The sequence below is a fragment of the Dermacentor albipictus genome, chromosome 1 (assembly GCF_038994185.2).
Source record: "Dermacentor albipictus isolate Rhodes 1998 colony chromosome 1, USDA_Dalb.pri_finalv2, whole genome shotgun sequence".
In the NCBI taxonomy this organism is placed as follows: domain Eukaryota; kingdom Metazoa; phylum Arthropoda; class Arachnida; order Ixodida; family Ixodidae; genus Dermacentor; species Dermacentor albipictus.
Genome location: NC_091821.1, coordinates 241,071,391 through 241,089,653, shown reverse-complemented (window position 1 = coordinate 241,089,653; position 18,263 = coordinate 241,071,391). Strand labels below are relative to the sequence as shown.

At 46.5% G+C, this 18,263-nt stretch overlaps 1 protein-coding gene across 1 annotated transcript; it reads right to left on the bottom strand.

Annotated features, from left to right (window-relative positions):
* Window positions 1-279: 279 nt before the first annotated feature.
* On the bottom strand, window positions 280-18,008 carry LOC135901583 (kalirin-like). Its single transcript, XM_065431404.1, has 13 exons — window positions 17,529-18,008; window positions 16,625-16,730; window positions 14,148-14,529; window positions 11,658-11,789; window positions 11,421-11,573; window positions 10,501-10,582; window positions 9,381-9,432; window positions 8,268-8,416; window positions 7,052-7,193; window positions 5,577-5,746; window positions 730-949; window positions 561-641; window positions 280-494 (listed from the first exon to the last, which is right to left on the bottom strand). The coding sequence occupies exons 1-13, from the start codon at window positions 17,711-17,713 to the stop codon at window positions 465-467; spliced, it is 1,884 nt and encodes a 627-aa protein (XP_065287476.1). The 5' UTR covers window positions 17,714-18,008; the 3' UTR covers window positions 280-464.
* Window positions 18,009-18,263: the final 255 nt, after the last annotated feature.

Sequence of the window (18,263 nt, the reverse complement as noted above, 5' to 3'; positions counted from 1 at the left end):
ATATATATATATATATATATGCAACGTTTTAAAACTACCTTAAGAGGCTTGGAAGTTCGAGACATGCAATTTCGACAACAGTTATGAAAATTTAACGTTGTGGAGATGAGTTTCCAAACGTTGGGGAGTGTGGCTCAATCCCGTAAATAAGAAAGATGAAAATGATTTATTACACATGCACAGTTTGAGACACAAAAGCTGATAGGTTGCAATAAATCGCACCAACTAGCCATGTTATCGGGCACAAGGTCATGGAATTGCAACTCAAGCCATAGTATGTTGCGTTGGAAGTTTCTTTACATTCTTCAAGTGCAGTCTTTATTTTACATAATATAAATGGAATTGGCCATCTCACAGTCTTTTTGACTGTGTCTCTCCACTTGGCCATCTTAAAAATTAAAAATCTTCTGCGGCAGGTGCCCATATATACACTAGTCGATGACTGTCCTTGAATCCAACCTTTGTCATGATGGTGTCAGTCCAGTTGTCAGCACCTATCAAAAAACAAAAAAAATGCATATTCATGCATTTGTCTTCATATATAGGCCTTCTGTACTCACTTTATAGCCTACCAGTTCATCTCTTCGCTTCACAAATTCTCTCAGAGGAGAAGAGCTTAAGTTCTGAGTTCTTGGTGCCTCCTGCACAAAACAACAGTAAAGGAAGGAAGGCAAATGTCCATGAAGTTCTGGAAGATATGTGAAAGAAACTACGCTCTGGATCACTTGCCTTTATCCAGTAATGTGCTAGAGCTTTACTGGCAGAGAGACGCTTCTGTGGGTTCGCAGCCAGCAGCTTGGATATAAGATCAAGTGAATGTTCAGAGACGGAAGCTGAAGTAGGGATGGCATACGCTGCAGCTTCAATGTTCGCACATGTTTCATTCTCAGTGGCACCCAGGAAAGGTGAGAGGCCAACCAAAAACACGTATAGCAGGACGCCTGTGCTCCTGTAAAAGGCGCAGCGGTTAACGGTTACCAGAATAATAACTCGGCTAAGTTCAGCCAAAACACACATATATATACACTTTCCGGAGAGTACATAATGCACTCGGAATCCCTTTAGGATGCACTTTCTGTCAATTGCACCATATCAGTATGCCCAACGAATTCAAGCAGATCTGCAGAGTTCTGACACTCCGACTGAGCTCAGCAGTACGTCAGCATCTAGCCGCCTGCTGGTGATGACGAAGCAACGATTTTCGTTCAGCCAACAAATCACGCTGCTCAGCACGAGTTTTCGTGAAGCAAGCGAGCAAGCAAAGAAGAGCTAGAAATAAAGAAAGTCAGCAAGAAAACAAACGCACGAGCGACCGAGAGAGCAAACAGAAAAGGAATGAAAAGTACTGAAGTAACTGATTGCATCATTCCTGGGCACCCTTCATAAGCACGGAGCCGGTAATACAATGTTTATGATCGAAGGCTCTGCAGCAATTTCTTTTGAGCTGCTATATTGAAGCGGTACAAATGAACACGCACGAGAACGAACAAAGAACTCGCTGTGTTTGATTAGACCCGCCCGTGCAAATATAAAGTAGTACCAAATAAATGAAGCTTCAGCAAGCAGCTCCCTGCTAATTTATGTTGGTGCTTTAATATACCGGGTGTTTCAGCAAACGCTTTTATATTTTTCAAAAATTGCCTGTATGTATACAGGGTGTTTCTACGGAATCTTAAGCAATCCTTAAGAACAGCCGCTTTGAAACAAAAGGGCGGCTCCTTCGGAGGCATGCCTTCATTGGTGGCGACCACGGGGTGACGTGTGGTACGGGGTAGTTAGTCGCTGATTAACAGACATCCATTAAGTAACTTTTAAACTTTGAGTTTCAGCCGGCTCTCCATACAAACCATATGAACTTTTGGATCTGGAAAAAATCGATTACCCTCAGAACTGTGGCAAGTCGAGTTTCGGCCATCAGAGCACGCGAAAGGTAAACTTGGAGGCTACAGCCAGCGCAAAGCCGCGCCCCTTGACGCGACGCTCTGCTTGCGCCACCCAGCAGCGAGCAGCCAGCGCGGTGCGACATCCGCAGCGCGAAGGATGCCTCCAAAGGGAACGTCCTTTTATTTGAAAACGGCTATTTTTGAATAGTACCTAAAGTATTCGCGGAAACACCTGGTATATACACATGTATACAGACTGCCCTAAGCAAATAAAGAAAAGAAATTAAAAAGAAGAAAAAATCCAGGATGGCTTTATGCGAGCGGCGCTCTACGGACGTCGGTTCGTGCTAGTCATGGGTATTTTTCATTGTGTACAAATAATTATGTAATTAGGCTAATTAGCTAATTCTTATTAAGCTATTTAATCGATAAGTTGTCAACGCAAACGTTGAAGAGGATGCCGAGAAATTACCTAAAGCAACCTGTCTTGTGCTGTCTTTTGTTCTAACGCACCCGCCATGATTGCTTAGTGGCTATGGTGTTGGGCTCCTGGGCACGAGATCGCGGAATCGAATCCTGACCACGGCGGCCCCATTTGGATGTGGGCGAAATGCGAAAACACCCGTGCACTTGTGGACGACCAACAGACACAGACACACACGACCTCAAACCGCAATTCCGGCACGCCTATAGGGACAAACGCGTACAAAACGAGCAAAGAAACGTCTCCTTCGTAGTACCTGGGCAAAGTCAGACATTCAATGAGCAAAAGCCCCCAGATTTTCTCTCTCGCCCCTCTTGCACTCGCACCTGCGCACAAACGGCTGGCTATTCCTGAAATGAGACACTCGCCGCAAGACCTATAGGTTGCTGCAAACACTGTTATCGCCCTATCCTCAATATCCTCCGCAACATTGCATTGACAACGTATCGGTTAAATGAATTCATGCTTAGCTAACTATTCTAATCAGGTAATTAACTGTGCACAATTTTTAAAAATATTCGTGTATAGCATGAATAACGTTCATCAGCATGGGCCCCGTGCGCGTAAAGCCCTCCGTTATGTTTTAAAATTCTTGTTGATATTTAGTTGGGACAGCAGGTATATCATCAGAATGGGGAGGGCGGGGGTTGATGGAGGACGGGTTATATAAAGCAGTAAATCCTCTAAGAAAGCAGTAAGGTATGTGCTGGTTTGTATAATTGTATAACGTAGTACAATACTGGAAAACACGATGCCATAAAATCAGTCAAAATAATTTCTGCTTTGCAACACGAAAAATTCATAAAGCACGGCTGGATGACTTGTCTGCATTCACAATCGGTTGCGCTTGGTGAACTAAATTGACACCAATGTTTGATCTTGCACCAATTAATATATGTTGAAAATTGAAATTACCTTGTGTGGCTTTACGTGTCCCAACCCCAATTTGATTATGAGGCACGCCGTAGTGATTGACTCCGGATTAATTTTGACCACCTGAGGTTCTTTAAGGTGCAATCAATGCCCGGTACACGGGAGTTGTTGCATTTCATCCGCATCGAAATGCGGCCGCCGCGGCCGTGATTCGACCCCGCGACCCACGGCTTGTTTTCGTTCGAGAATAAGTTTCGCGCGATCTAGTGCATGCAAGCTAGTTTTTGTACAAAAGCGTTACTTAGGCACACCTACGTTCCAAGCTCTTGTGCGCAGCCAGAATAAAATATCGCGACTGAGCCCACCCGCGAGCGATTAGGCAGAAAATAAACAATCAATCAGATAGTGACCGCACCAAAGAGCTTTACCGAGTCAGAAACATGACAAGCCCCTGCTTCGAAGTGTTTGCCAAATTATGAACGAAGAGCAAAACACATCGATCCTGATTTAATTCGCAAGCGTAATTAGGTTTGGACAGTTTCGAATACATCTCTAGCCCCGCTTTTAGTACAAGCACCGTACACGCTGAGCGTGCCGTTTGCACAAGACGTAATGAGCTCTGAAAACGCATAAATGTCCTCTGAAGCTGTGACCAAAGTTTCGTGTCGTCCACCTAGTTACCACCTACGATGTCCGCTGAAACAAAGCTTTTCTGAGCCGCACCGGCGTCACGTACATTCAGTGTAAGTACGGAGGCAACGGAGGCAGCTGAGGCAAGCAATGGACGTGTCACCAGGTAATCAAACGTGGCGCCGCCCACGGGATCGCCGCGAAAAGGGTTTATCGCCTTCCGTGTCCTGAAGGCATCCACAGGCGAGAAGTCAGGGAAAGGGAGAGGGATCGGGAGAGATGGGGCACCGCAAACGTTATGAAGGGGGCTCGGTGCCCCCTAGCCTGCAAAACTTGTCCTATTCTAGAGTGCGAAATGAACCCATGTGAAGAACGATAGGTTATGCAACAATGAGGCCTATATAACTAAGTACAGATTAATTGGCTAAATTTTCGAATTCACTTATTCGCTATTTCTTTTTCCCAGATACATACACACATACATACGTTTTTTTTTTTTTTGCACCAGCAGGATTTTTAAAAATCACCAGCGGCTTGTAGCACAATTCTCTTCCTTGAGTTAGATTACTCTCCGAGGCTAATATTATTTCCGCAAAACATTAAAATGAATATTTGGCTAATTAGCGAAGCTGTTATAATTAACATTAAACCTAATTAGATTAAGGCGCTAATTGTAATTTATGAATTGCAGCTGGTGACTTCGAATGACATATCCATTTGGAATAAAATCTGAGGACGACATCACTTTCGAGGTGTACGTTCCCAAAGTTTGCCACAAAATGCATTGGTGTTCCAATAACTTTTGTTCTACAGTATATAGAAAGCAGTTTTGTTAAAAGCCTAAGTGGAACAACAGTGCATTCTTATCGCAGTTCTGACATCGCTTATCTCAAAACTAGTGTTAGTTACAAAATTCGTTCCACTTGAACGTGCCTTGTGAAATCACTGGCTTCAATTCGCGTATTGCAAGATGTGCTCTAATGTAATTAACCTTAAAAACTTATTAGGAAAATTTTGTTAATTATACAATTTCGCATAATTACTTTTAGTCTCAGTATTCTGTTCCTCTTTGAGTGACCCAGATTATTGAGTAGGTCTGCGCTATATGCCACTGGCGATTTAAGAAAAATTCTGTTAGCATTAAAATAAAACACCCGTATAATGACCGGCCAAAGTATGCGACTTTGAGGCATGATGATAGCTGTGAAAGATGACACGAAAAATTCCTGAACTAAGCCTTAAAGCTATCACTATCAAACCTTTGTGTTAGACATCTAGATGCGCGCACCAGGTGGCCAGGACTAATAACCAGTTTCAACCTAGAGTTTTTTTTTTTTTTATCGCAGGTGCAGTTCAAGCTCGCTGTGGCGTGCAATGGAATAAACTAGCAAACCAGCACCTTTAAGGGTGTGAAAATGTTTAGTGTACGTAATGAACATTGAAAGAAAAAGGAAAAAGAAACAATTGAGCCTGAAAAAATTCCAAGCTTTGAAACAATTGTTAAAGTAGAGTTTCGTGTCTTTCCAGTGCTCTCATCTACGTTCTAGTCGTTCTTTTTTCTTTTCTTTTTTTTTTGTCCGCGTGTGAATTTCTGCGGTGATAGCTACCACGAATAAATATGCAGGCTGGTGAATTTCAGAGAGCACGAAACCTGGAAGGACGCTAAGAACACGTTCATTCACAATTCCAATAAGTAAGAATCTCACCAGAGGTCGGCGCGGGTGCTGAGAGGGTAGTTTTTGAGCACCTCGGGCGCCATGAACTCAGCCGTGCCGATTACGGACATTTTGCATTCGTCTCCGAACACTCTACGAGCGTTACCGAAGTCAATCAGCTTCAACCTGTCGCTGCATTCTTCCACGAGCAGATTCTCTGGCTGTAAAGGAGAGAAAACAGACCAGTACACGGGACTCGCATAAACTTGCAGGCATCTCTAGCTGGGACGCTATATGTATTCAAGGCGAAACTTGTTCCCCCTCTCCAGCATTTAAATCCTGCGTGAATTTTGCAGTGCAGCAGACCCAGGGTAAGCTAGTTCAGCCCGCCGTATAGAACTTTCTGTAAATAAACGAACGAATAAAGCATTTTACTTTGCATATGACGGCTATAACTGGGGAAAGGGAGATAGGTTTATCGAACGGGAAAAGGGTGACACTGAGGATCCAGTGGCAGAAATCTCCTCGTGTGTGATGGAGGACACCCCAGTCTCTCGGTCGTATCCCATATAGGATAATATTGTATAGCATCACAGGAGCGTCAGCGCCACCTACGTGGCTTTATTGCTTCCGGATGTGATAAAATCTTCGTATAGGAGTTCAGAGATGGGCCCTCCGGAGCATACCTGCGCCGCTGCATGAAGACTAGGTAAAACACGCTCTCCACTTTTTTTTGTGTGTGTGTGTGTGTCTGTGTAAAAAAATCTTTCATAGCTCCTTTATACGCCAGGGTTCCTTCCGTTTCGGTTGGGAGAGGAGGTGAGAAAATGCACGAAAAAGAAAGCCTCCGGGTTAATTTAGACCATCTGGATTTCTTTAACGTGCACCAATTAAGGCCAGTCCACAAGCTCTTTACAGTTCCGCGCCCGTTAGAATGCGACTGTCGCAAGCGGAAATATTGAAGCCGCGACCTCGTCCTCAGCAGAAGAATGACACAGCCTTTTGCACAATTAGGAATCCTTTCCACCCTGCGCGCTTTATGCAATATATTTCGGACAAGTGGCGTGGCTTGCTAAGGCAGAGTTGAATGTGACGGGGTGGTGACGGGTAGTTCCACGGTTCCGGCAGGTTACTGGCAATATAACGGATACAATGTTAATTTCCAACTGAGGAGCGTGTATATATAGACCAAACTGTAGCTTACGCAGACAAGGAAAAGCTTCGATGACTTGTGTTGTAGAATTGTGACACCTCCTTCACTTAATCCATTGACAACTACTCGGATGTTTTGTGGTCTTTTTCTGTTGCTTCCATGAAATGAAGCATCGTGTGGAATGAGCTCAGCTCGGAGCAAATAAACGCGAAAAGCGTAAGGATTCAGAACAGACACGTATGACCAGTGGTACGCTGCTCATCACATACTCCACGAAAACTAAAATTCCGCGATTATTTATTGCCCTCGACAATTAGCTAAAAGTTAATGCACGGAGAGAATGGAGCAAATATGCACTTTGTTTTTCACTAACCTTTATATCAAGGTGCGCAATGCCACAGAGGTGAATGTAATCAAGAGCGCTGAGCAACTGAGCCAAGTAATGCGACACCGTGTGCTCGCTGTAGAAGCTCCACTGCACGCAGACGTGATCAAAGAGCCGGAGCCCTTCGATGCTGCAAAAGACCAATACAAACCACAACGCTTGTAATTCGCGATCTCGGCGATAAAGAAAAACAAATCTGTAGACACGCATGTCATCGCACGTCAGCAAAGTCAAGTAAAACCGGCACGTCGTACTGAAAGTTTGTGCAGTAGAACTCTGCTGACAACCACCTCCCGTGAACGCTGAACCGATTATCCACACATGAATCTGCATGGCATGATTTGTCACGCTCCGCTAACGTTACCTAGCATATCAGGTCCTATGCTTGCCCCTTCAATACAGAGGCGGGTCTTGGATTTATTGCTCGAATACTTATCATAAATTGTGTTTCTCTGAAAATTATAAGGAAAGTTCACTTTATGATATAGGAAAACCTGGATTCACCCATTGCCTCACCTGCAAATATTATGATCAGTGCAGGTCGCGCATTTCATATTTATTTTTATTCTCCATTCCATATTTTTTTTAACGGATTAGCACGGCAAAAATATCTGCTGACAGAAATATCTGCCTTCTAATAAAGAGCCTTCTCTCGCTCTCTCTTTGAACTGCACAAAAAAATTACAGGCTTTTTTTAAAGTCCCGTTATTCTCGTTTTCTCTGTTGTAGAACAAAGCCGCACAACACGCGCCAAGAACCCGATCGACATTCCTTCCGCATCATAGGTGGACAGCAAATGCGGTAACGCCAACTCTATCCGTTACACCACAACCATCCAACTTTATTAGCTTTGTGCGTTTACATATATATATATATATATATATATATATATATATTTCCCTTGGTAATGAGTATCGCTTTATCATAATATCCAAAGGTACGTGCCACAAAGTGCTTGAATCAAGGTCAGTTTGCTTACGTCTAAGAGGAAGAAGACTTCTACGACGAATGGTATGTTTTTTATAGCATTCCCAAACGTGTTTTTGAATGGTGTACTTTCGGAATGACTCATAATGTTGAACTGCGAAGCTTCAGAATAACTCTATACTCGTGTCATGTCAGCAGGGAGTAGAGACCTTTTGCGTTACTTGCGAGAGAAAGCTCTCATGCATTGCCAAAAACACAAGCGCCAAAGCTTACGCACAATGGGAACACTAGGATGTGGCTGCTCGGCGTGCGGTAGCATTCGAGCAGCTCAACAATGCCGTCGTGCTGGAGGCTAGCCAACATACGGCACTCGTGCTCCACTGTGGCACGTGACTGCTGCTGGAAGCCGATAACCTTGGCTGCTACCTGCGGACAGAGGAAGTCAACTGAGGGCAGGTCACGCAAACAAGAGGACAAATTAGCGCTCTTCGAGCTTTTGTTTCTCCACTGATCGGTTGTCTATAGCTTTATGAGCAACGGCCAACTTGAAGATAAGCTGCGGGCAACATAAACATCACCCTGTTCCGCGCAGTTACACAATGTCAACGCATTCGAGCAACGCCTAACAGCTCTGTGCCGATGTTTTACTTCGAGAAGTAGGCTCAGCATCACTCAGGTTTTCGCACGTTAGTAGGGACAAAAGCGACGCGTCGCAGGAATGCGGAGGCCGCGCGCCTGCAGCAAAGGCGCGAGGCCAAAAGCTCTTCATTGATGGGGACGATAGTTACAATGGATTGGAAGACGAAGAATATCGTGCCGTCACACGTTACTATTATACATAAAAAAAAACATCGACTTCTTACAGGCTTATCATTTTGCCTATGTGAAGTTTACATACTTTCTATATAATATATAGCAATTCTGCTTCTATGGTCTATTCGTAGTCCACAGACTTCCGAGCGGGTGGTTTGCAGAAAGTCCGCAGACATTACCGGGCAGAAAGTGTAAGGCCATGAGTCGACTGTGCACATTCTAAACAAAACAAAAAAATGCAGACACAACTCGCACGCGACAATCTATGTGAAGAGAACTTTTAAACAAGCGGCGCGTCGACATGCCGTTTCAACAAAACTTATAAGAGTGGAGTTTGTCGCAAGTTCTCTAGTTTTCGAGCTCCTTTTCTCCATGCATATCGGCTGCTGCAGGATCACCAGCTGAATCGGGACGCGAGACTAACATGGACAACACAAGAGAAAAGGGAGGGTTTTCACACCAGACAAGTTATAAACTGACACCCATGCGCACTACATATACTGTCTCCTAAGCTGCCAGCTCGCGAAACAACGTGCTAAAAGAGGCTTTTCTAAAAGTAATGAAAGGAAGTGCTTACCCTTTCACCTGTTACGTTGTTGATGCACTTCTTCACGACGGAAAATCGTCCCCTGAAAGAGCAGGTAACAAACTGTAAGCTAATAACCTCAACGAATAATGGGGGTCAGTCTGCAAACGCGAGAAATAACGTGCCGACCTACATATAGACTGACAGCACGCAAGGGCGCGAACCAGAGCTTATTAAAGAAAAGCAAAATTCTGGTGTCTTACGTGCCAAAACCACAATCTCAGTATGAGGCACACCGTAGTGGCGGACTCCGGATTAATTTTGACCACCCGGGGTTTCTTGCACCCAACGCACGGTACACAAGCGTTTTTGCATTTTGGCCCCCATCGAAACGCGGCCGCCATGCCAAACCGCGATCTCGTGCTTAGCAGCGCAACGCCATAGTCGCTAATCCATTGTATACATCCGCGGTGGATCTATACGTCCACCGCGGTGGATGAATACAATGCTTATCATTTCAAGGTGGACGACTGCTGCAAAGAAAGGGCATGGCGAGGTGATGCCAATTGATCCTGAAATCCGCTCATCTGAACTTCGGGAATGTTCCACTGCACCACGCGTCACCTGTTGAACGAGCTTCGACTGTAGATTCGACCAGGCACAACAAACGGTTTCGAGCTCAACCTCAACCTCCGAAACATTAACTGAGGCGACTCTAATGAGCGTATTGTGGAGACGTTACAAGCTTGGCGGATACCTTGCGCACTATAGAGAAAGAACAGTGCGGAAACATAATACAGAGACTAAAAGTGAGCAAGCATTCAGCGTCAGTTTCGTGTGGTTTATTCAGTTTGTAAGAAAGAACTGCAGAAGGGTGTTGTTACCCACTGATTATCTTCCGCAGCGACAGAAGTAACTATACACGCCGGCATCGACTACTTCACCAACTGTAATCCGTAATTTACGCCTTTCATTAAGGATAATCGACCCAAAATACAGGCGTAGCTGACGCGTGTGCGAACACTCTGCGCTCACTTTTAGATCATTATTTTAAGTTGGATGCCCCAGAAAATTCCCAACCTCCTTCGCCTAGCAAATAAAGAAAATGCTTCCGCTGAAGAGATCCAACAAAACATTACATATAGTACTCAGAACTAAAATGAAAACTTGCCTTCCACACTCTCTCACTTCGACGTATCCGGAAAAGTTCTTTTTCCATTCGACCACACCTGACTGGGATTTCGCTGTGTCACCTGCGTCGATATACACGAGTGTCAATTTTATCGAACTGTTTACTGCACACCAAGCGTAACTTTCATACAAGGAGTACAGGCAAATGGTATTCCCGTTGCTTGCACAGCGCTACCGATCGTGCGTATTTGGCTGCAATCCATAAATTCTATTTTTCAAAGTTTTAAGCGCGATAGCGTTTATGCCCACGTATCTAGATGTCTTTCCTTCTGCCACCTTTAAGCATGCAAACAGGACAAATGGGGTCAAGGAAGATACAGACGAATTGATGAACAATGACCGAACAAGCGAAGCCTCAACACGGAGCCAACGTTCCGACAAGGGGACTCGACTTCCTCGGAAATAGCTGCTTTATTTGGCAAGTGCGGCACAGATCCGCACCATGGATGCTTCCGGAGCTCCGCGTATCCACGGAGATGGCAAAGTCGCGCGTGATCACGTACAAGTAAGGGGATAACCTACTACGGTGGTGTTCGGGACAAAATGCAGATTGACCTATACCGTTTCGTTACGAATTGACTCCGCGGCACAACGACGATGCCGCAAAAGCGTGCGTGTTGCTCCAGCACCGATAAGGACGACAAGGTCTACAGTGCTTAGGAGCTGAGTATATCGGCACTCGAGGAGAGAACAATCTACTCGCTTCGCACTGAGCGTTCCCGCGATATCTTCAGACGGGCACAATGGCAACATACGTACGGTGTTTCAAGGGGTTGGTGTTCTAATAAGGAACCGCCCAAGTACTTAGTGCGCCGCAATCATTTGACGACAGTTCAATTAGTACACTTGCTTCTTTTTTTTTCAATACGCTTTTTGTGTGGTGAAAATAAGCGCATGCACCTGTGACCGTAATTGCGTCAGAAGGTGGGCCCGGGTTGCTCGTTCCAAGCTCCGAATGGCTGACGACGCGGAACGTGTAACAGCCTGGATCGCAGTGGATCACCTGCGTACAGAGGGTGGTCGCTGGCCCGGCGGGCTCCCAAGCATTCAAACCTGAGTGAAAGAGCAGCTAAATTCATTTCACAGCGACCAACACAAAAGAGAGAGGGCCCCGTCCAGAGCGGAGAGACATCATACCTTTGATAGTTTTTTCAACCACGTATCCGGTCATTGGGCAGTCGTCAGTTGCTTGAGCTGGTTCCCATTTTAATTGCAACTTGGTCCCCTGGGCGTTTAACAACTCCGGTCGCCCTGGTTCGTTCGGCTTGCCTGGAAGAAAGTCGTTCGCCCTGCTGAATGGAGAGTTTTTTTTTTTTTTTTGACCACGTGACGATTTGCGGGTGCAATGTGTAGAGCGAAGCCCCAACTGTCTATATCTTTTCCTTCATAATTAAAAGCCAACTTGGATAACAAGGAAGAGGCGGGCATGTGTTGCTCCATCTCCCTATTCTTCCTCTGTCAGAGGTGAGAACCGCTAGCATATCAACAAAGGTGCCATTTGTAGCGGTGACGTAGCACGGCTTAACAAATAATGGAGCAAATCAGAGACACCAAAGGAATATTCCGCGGAGCCGTACCGCCTGAAGGGGCCTCGACTGACTCACCGACATGCGCAGCGGATAAGAATTTCACGAGTACGAGACCTGCCTGCCGACAAATGTTTTTTTTTTTTCTTCTTGCAACGGTATCGTTGCTCGGTGTACTTCAGGACGAGCCGGCATTTCAAAAAGAATTTAAAAAAAGAAAGGGAAAGAGAGAAGATTACACGCGTGGGTTATTTTTCTTGTACCTTTTCTTGCAGTCAAGACCTTCACGATCCTGATGTCAGCGCCATGGCTTCCTTCGCGCACGGTATAAGCAAGTCGACGACCGCGCGTGAAAGAATGCTAGCAAAACGCAACGAAGAAGCTCGTTTTCCTGTAAACTTCATGGCCAGTACCACCTGTAGGGGTCTGGTGCTGTTATTTGAGGAGCAAGCAAGGAAACTACGCTACCCGGAGGTACCACAATATCGGCTGCGCCAGAAAGGACCATGAAAAACAAACAAACAAACAAACAAACAAACAAACAAATAGTTAACTACAAGGAAACTAGGAAACATTTTATGACAGGTGTTTCGCTCGAAATAAAGTTATCATCTTGCTTATCGATGTTCACAGAAGTGCCGGACATAACAATTTGGGCGGTGATTGCAAATAAAATAATTATTTGACAAATTTCACGAATAAAATTTAATTCGTTACATTAAGGCGCGTGTTCTCAACGTATGTCTACGTAGTATAGGAGTCCTGTGAACTAGCATGAGTTTCGGTAGCCTCGGCATTCGCGGCGGAAGATAAAAGATGAAATACATTGGTGTTCTAGATCAGTTTTATGCCACATTGCTTCAAGAAGGTTTTCTGGGAAAACAAGCGTAACGGCAATTTGCACTGCGCCGCAACTTTGTGGGCCGGTGTCTAAAAACTAGTGCTAGTCTCCGGAGGTGGAGGAGTGTTTTAAAAAGTAACAGCAACCTGATTATTTACTAAAACGAACATACCACACCATGAAATTAACTCGGGCGCATGGAAAACACTCCGAAATAGATGGCAGCATGCTGCAGACAGCACTCTTTTATAAGAAAAGCTGCCTGATGCAGTATGACAGTTCCTTTAGTCCCATAAAAGGGTTTCGCCATAATGTTAAGTATTAGGTACCATTCCGGTTAACGAATGCTGCCGTCTATGACGTTTTTTTTAATTATTATTATTATTTTTATGCGCTTGAGTTCATTTTGTGGAATGCTCAGTCACGGAAGTACGAGTAGCCTTGAGATTTATGTGGTAAGGCGCAGCGAAACCTCAGGAAACTTGCAGAAGGATCAACAATATGAAGGTGCTTCTATCCCCGTGAGAAAACCCTACAACTGGATAGATACATTTAGAAATAGTTGGACATTAATCCGTGACTTTCAAGCAAGTGGCGACGTTATATAGAGTGGTGTGTCCGAACCGTCGCACAGCCTTATCTTCGTTTTTTTTTTCCCCTCATGGAATACGGAAATTTTCATGACAATTGATTCGAACGAGAACGCAGTTCTAGCAGGTTTCTGTAGTGGATCCCAATTCCATTTTTTTTCCCCAGTCAAGATTCATACCTCGCAGAGATAAGTTGAAATGTGCCACAAAGATATGTCTCATAGCTTGGGGTACGCAAGGCACGCGCTATTCTGATTTTTCGGTTTTGATAGAAATTTTCCTGTTCCGTTTTCTACTGCCCGTATTAAAAATGGCTGTGGCTTAGCTAAGGTTAAGCCCAGGATGCGAAGCATACTAGCCTTTATTTTAGTTGTTGAACCACTGTTTAGCCTGGTGAACTGCTGTTGCTTGGCTATATTTGGTTCGGCTAGACGGAGAAACAACTCATGCAGGCGAGCGCACGAGCTGAGACCCGGCTATGTAGCTACGCGGCCGCAAGCGAGCGCACGAGTTGAGCCTCCGCTTTTGCAGCTGTTATGACGTCATATATGGTAGCTACGCGGCCGCGCGCGGCGCAGCAAGGAAGAGCGTAGTTGTGCGGCTAGTATGCTTCGCATAAAAAAAAAAAACGCGTTTCGCTCGGGACAGGTACACAACACGCACTACGCACCCGCGGCGACGACGAGCCGCGTGGAGGCGGCCAGCCGGGTGGCGCCGTCCACGACGCGGTCGCAGACGTACAGGCCGGCGTCCAGGGGCTCGCACTGGGCAACTTCCAGGCTGCTCGAGCCGTCGGCGTGCAGCCGCGCTACGCAGCGGTCGGCCAGCGACTGCTCGCGGCACGACGCCGCGGACTCGCCCTCGTCCACGGAGGCTCCCATGCGGAAGAGCACGGGCGCCCCGTCTCCCGGGGCGCGGGCCCGGAGGCTGCTGCCGTCCGGCAGCCGCCACGACACCGCCCCGGCCGCCGACGGGAGGGATGGAACGTCGAGCTGGCAGCGCAGAACGGCGCGGCTGCCTGGCGCTGCCGCTACCACGCTCGCCGGCGTCGGCTGCGGAAAGACAAACAGCGGCCACACTATTGCAACGAACCAGCTCGGTTTGGAGCAGAGTAGGAAGAGTATCAGTGATGGTTCGCTGTCGGTACTTGTAAACCGAATTGGGCACCTTAGCTTCTCTATACACATTATGCAACACACACAATGTTTGCTCCTCCTTTTTCCATATTATTATCACTTTTTGGCATTTTTTTTTCGTTTTAAAGAATTTTGTCTCATTAGTTCTTCGTTGACTGTTCGCCAGTCACGCGATGGACTTTTTTTTGGAAACTAATTAATTAAAAATTAAATTATGGTGTTTTACGTGCCAAAACCACTTTCTGATTATGAGGCACGCCGTAGTGGAGGACTCGGGAAATTTTGACTACCTGGGGTTCTTTAACGTGCACCTAAATCTAAGTACACGGGTGCTTTCGCATTTCGCCCCCATCGAAATGCGGCCGCGGCGGCCGGGATTCGATCCCGCGACCTCGTGCTCAGCAGCCCAACACCATAGCATTTTTTTTTTGAAACTCTAATGCAGAACTTAATTCGTGAGACGTACAGCAGAAAGCGCAGATAGAATATGAAGCCACTTCGAAAGTCTGCGCTCTCGCTGCCATCGATGCTGGCACGTGCTGGCCCTCGAGGCACTAGCGTTTCCATTCGGAAGATCTGTCTGACGCCGAAGCCATCAACAAACGCTACATATGTCAGACTCGACTCTTCGCGGCAGCAAAATTCAGCCGACCGAGTGTACATGATGGTTGACCCCCCCTGCGAATATCGATAGCCGCAAATACTTCAGTCACGCAGGCGCAGAGGCATACCACGACACGCGGTCTTGTCCGTCTGACTGTACTGAGACCAAACACGCCAAATCTGCCAAGCGAGACCGAAATCGCCGGGTACAACTTTGTGTGGCATTCAAACGGCGTGCTGAAATATTTGCGTTCAACATATAGATGAACAAACAACGAGGCGCTTCCCTCGTCCTGGAACACGATTTTACACAGGACGTGGAACCCAAATAGTCGAGACCATCCGTACATTCGTTGCCTTCTGTGGTAGTGCCCTGGTAGTCAGGGTATAAGGCACAAGATGCCCCGGGAGGCTAAAGTCTAATGTTCTGGAGGACTGTACCCGTACGATAACGGACCACAAATGTACAAACTCTTTTCTGCGGCACCTGGATCACACAGGGTTGCGCATCCACGTAATTTATGCCCCTTTGGTTCATATTTTTACTACAAATCTTCTGAATTAAAAAAAAAATCGGCGGATATACCACGTCAATGTGGGAATACGTTATAAGCGAAGAAAACGTTTCGTTGATGTTTGCTGAAATGTTGTTGGCTCAAAACATGGCTCGTGCAAAATGTCTTCGCTTCACTTCTCCATCTTCCCTTCTATGTAGCTCAACGCTCCTGGCACGCAATGGTCCCGTCTTGGTTGGTTGGTTTGCCTCAGTCTACGGTTTATATACTCACTACGGAGGATTGGCCAAGAATCGATTGGTTGTTCACTTAACTCATTTCTCCACACTCGGCTGCTTCGTTGCCAACTTCTCCACTTCTGTAGGCGACTTCAGTTTTCCGTCACCGACTTCACTTCCCTGTATAGCATAACGCACACTCGGTCAGTACGCGCCATTCTGTGTTCCCTTCACTGCTTTCTCTACGCTCCGCTGTTTTTGATGCCGACGTTTTCACTTCGCTGTAGCTGACTTCTTCAATTTTCTGTTGCCGGCTTTTTCAATTCTTGTATCTTGTTGTGCTTGTCTGTTCGGGCTCCTAGCAGTGGCACATACCCGTTCTGGAGGATTTGCCAAGAATGTTCGCATACCCAGTGAACATGCCCAATTTGCACATACCTAGAGACCGAAGTCTATTCGGACACATACCCAGCGGAACACGCCCAGTTGTACATATACTCGTATGCCGGTGCTCAAGTTGTTGCATAATTGGAAAGATAGCAGCAGCCGCGCCCGCAAAGTGGGGGAAGAGGTGAGCAAAGCTTCGCTTAAAAAATAAATAAAGACCATCCGCATACATAAGTGAAGCGTGCAAGATATCTCGTCAGCTGCAGGCACACTAAAGAGTATACTCGCCTCAGTCGGGCTGTTTCCTTCAGTGGAGAGAGAATTATCGTCCTGCGACTTTCGGTGCTTCTTATCACTCTTGTAAGTCTTCTTCAACCGCAATGACCACGGCCTCCTGCGCAAAATACCTCATGATGATTGTAACATGCACAAGTTGCAGAATGAGCGCTCTCAGTAACCCCCCCCCCCTTTTTTTTTAAACTTTTGCATAAAAGTTGTCATACCGAGAGCCCAGACAAGTCCAATGCGCTCTCTGAAATGTCAACGTTTAGTGTGAATATGCCTGCGAGCTGAAAATTGTGTCCCTGCGATTCCAGAGAAAGCAAGCCGAGCTTATCTCACACGGTAGTATTCTGATGACGTTCCCGTAGAAATGCATGCGCAAAAAATAACGTGATATCGCACAGCTTTGTCATCGCTGCTACCACTTGCGTGGGCTCAAATTACGGGCATGTTGCAAAATTCTCGGCCCAGACGAGGCAGTGACGTCGAGTAACGAAACCTGCAGAATAATATGCGTATACTACCTGCTAAAAGAAAAAAAAAAGTTAAGTTCACAAGAACATCCATGTCTGAAAGCCCTTAAGCCGTCTAAATATATCAGAAGGCCGTAGATTTGTTAATTCGTCTCTTTAGATTTTCTTTTTCCCGATGGGTGCAGTCACGCAAAGTTAACTTAACATTGAGCGTTTTACATGGGGCAAAAATTAGTTCACGCGGGAAAAGACATTCAATTATTCAGCGCAATGAAACAGAACACGAAGATCACGCGAGACACGGTGCCAACTGTCTGCGCTCAGTATACAGTGTGTCGCGTGGAACTCCGCCTCTGCGGAGGCGTCGTTGCTTCTGTCACAAGCGCAAATTTGCACGTTGACGCGGTTGTCGGTGGCCGGGCCGGCACTATACTCACCCGTTCCGCAGAGTCGTGCCGTCCTCGGGTCCTGCCCTGTGACCGACTGCCGTGAAGCTGGCCACCCGGCGCCACGGGGACGGCCGCTCGTCGCAGGGGCTGCCGCGCGGTGTCAGCTGCTGGCTGGGTGACGGCGGCGGCGACTCCTCGGTCGGCGCAGAACCGCTCGGCGAAGCCTTTGTCATTCGGAAGAGGAGAAAACGCCCGATGAGCCGGAATGAATGCACGGCAGCGCGGTCTAGCGCCGCGTGCTTCGCTTGCGCATAGGAGGGTATCGTGGACGGGGCCACACGTTCGAGTCCACGGCGCGATTACAAAACAACATGGGTGAAGCCACGTGCGAGCGGAGCATTCTGAGGCGCGCCGTGATAAAACGAAGCAGCTGAAAATCCTTCCGAGTCCTTGCCTGCTTTGGCCGCGCGCTCTAAGCGTCGTATTTCTCGATGAAGGATCGCGAATGGCCGTCGCTCGAGCGTTGGCACGCACGGCATCGTTTACCGAAGAATATTTCGACAAACCGTACTTCTTCGGGTGCCCCCCCGACAGTTCTTTAACTTTGGGACACGCTATAGTGCTACTTATTCTGTGACTGTTAAAAATGTACCACGTTATTGTAATAAATTTCAAGTAAACCGTTTTTTCTTTGTTACATTTAGCGAAGTTTCTAAAATGGTGACCACCATTGCTTCAGTAGATGGTGGACGAATTCAGTGCCCTAAAGAAGGAGGGAGAAGG

Bases quoted from the DNA above. Each gene is read 5' to 3' on its own strand.
- LOC135901583 (XM_065431404.1), bottom strand. From the start codon at position 17,713: ATGACAAAGGCTTCGCCGAGCGGTTCTGCGCCGACCGAGGAGTCGCCG. The intron at 16,731-17,528 runs GTGAGTATAGTG...TATTTTGCGCAG, and splicing joins GGCACGACTCTGCGGAACGG to GAGGCCGTGGTCATTGCGGT. The intron at 14,530-16,624 runs GCGAGTATACTC...GTCTTTCCGCAG, and splicing joins AAGGAAACAGCCCGACTGAG to CCGACGCCGGCGAGCGTGGT.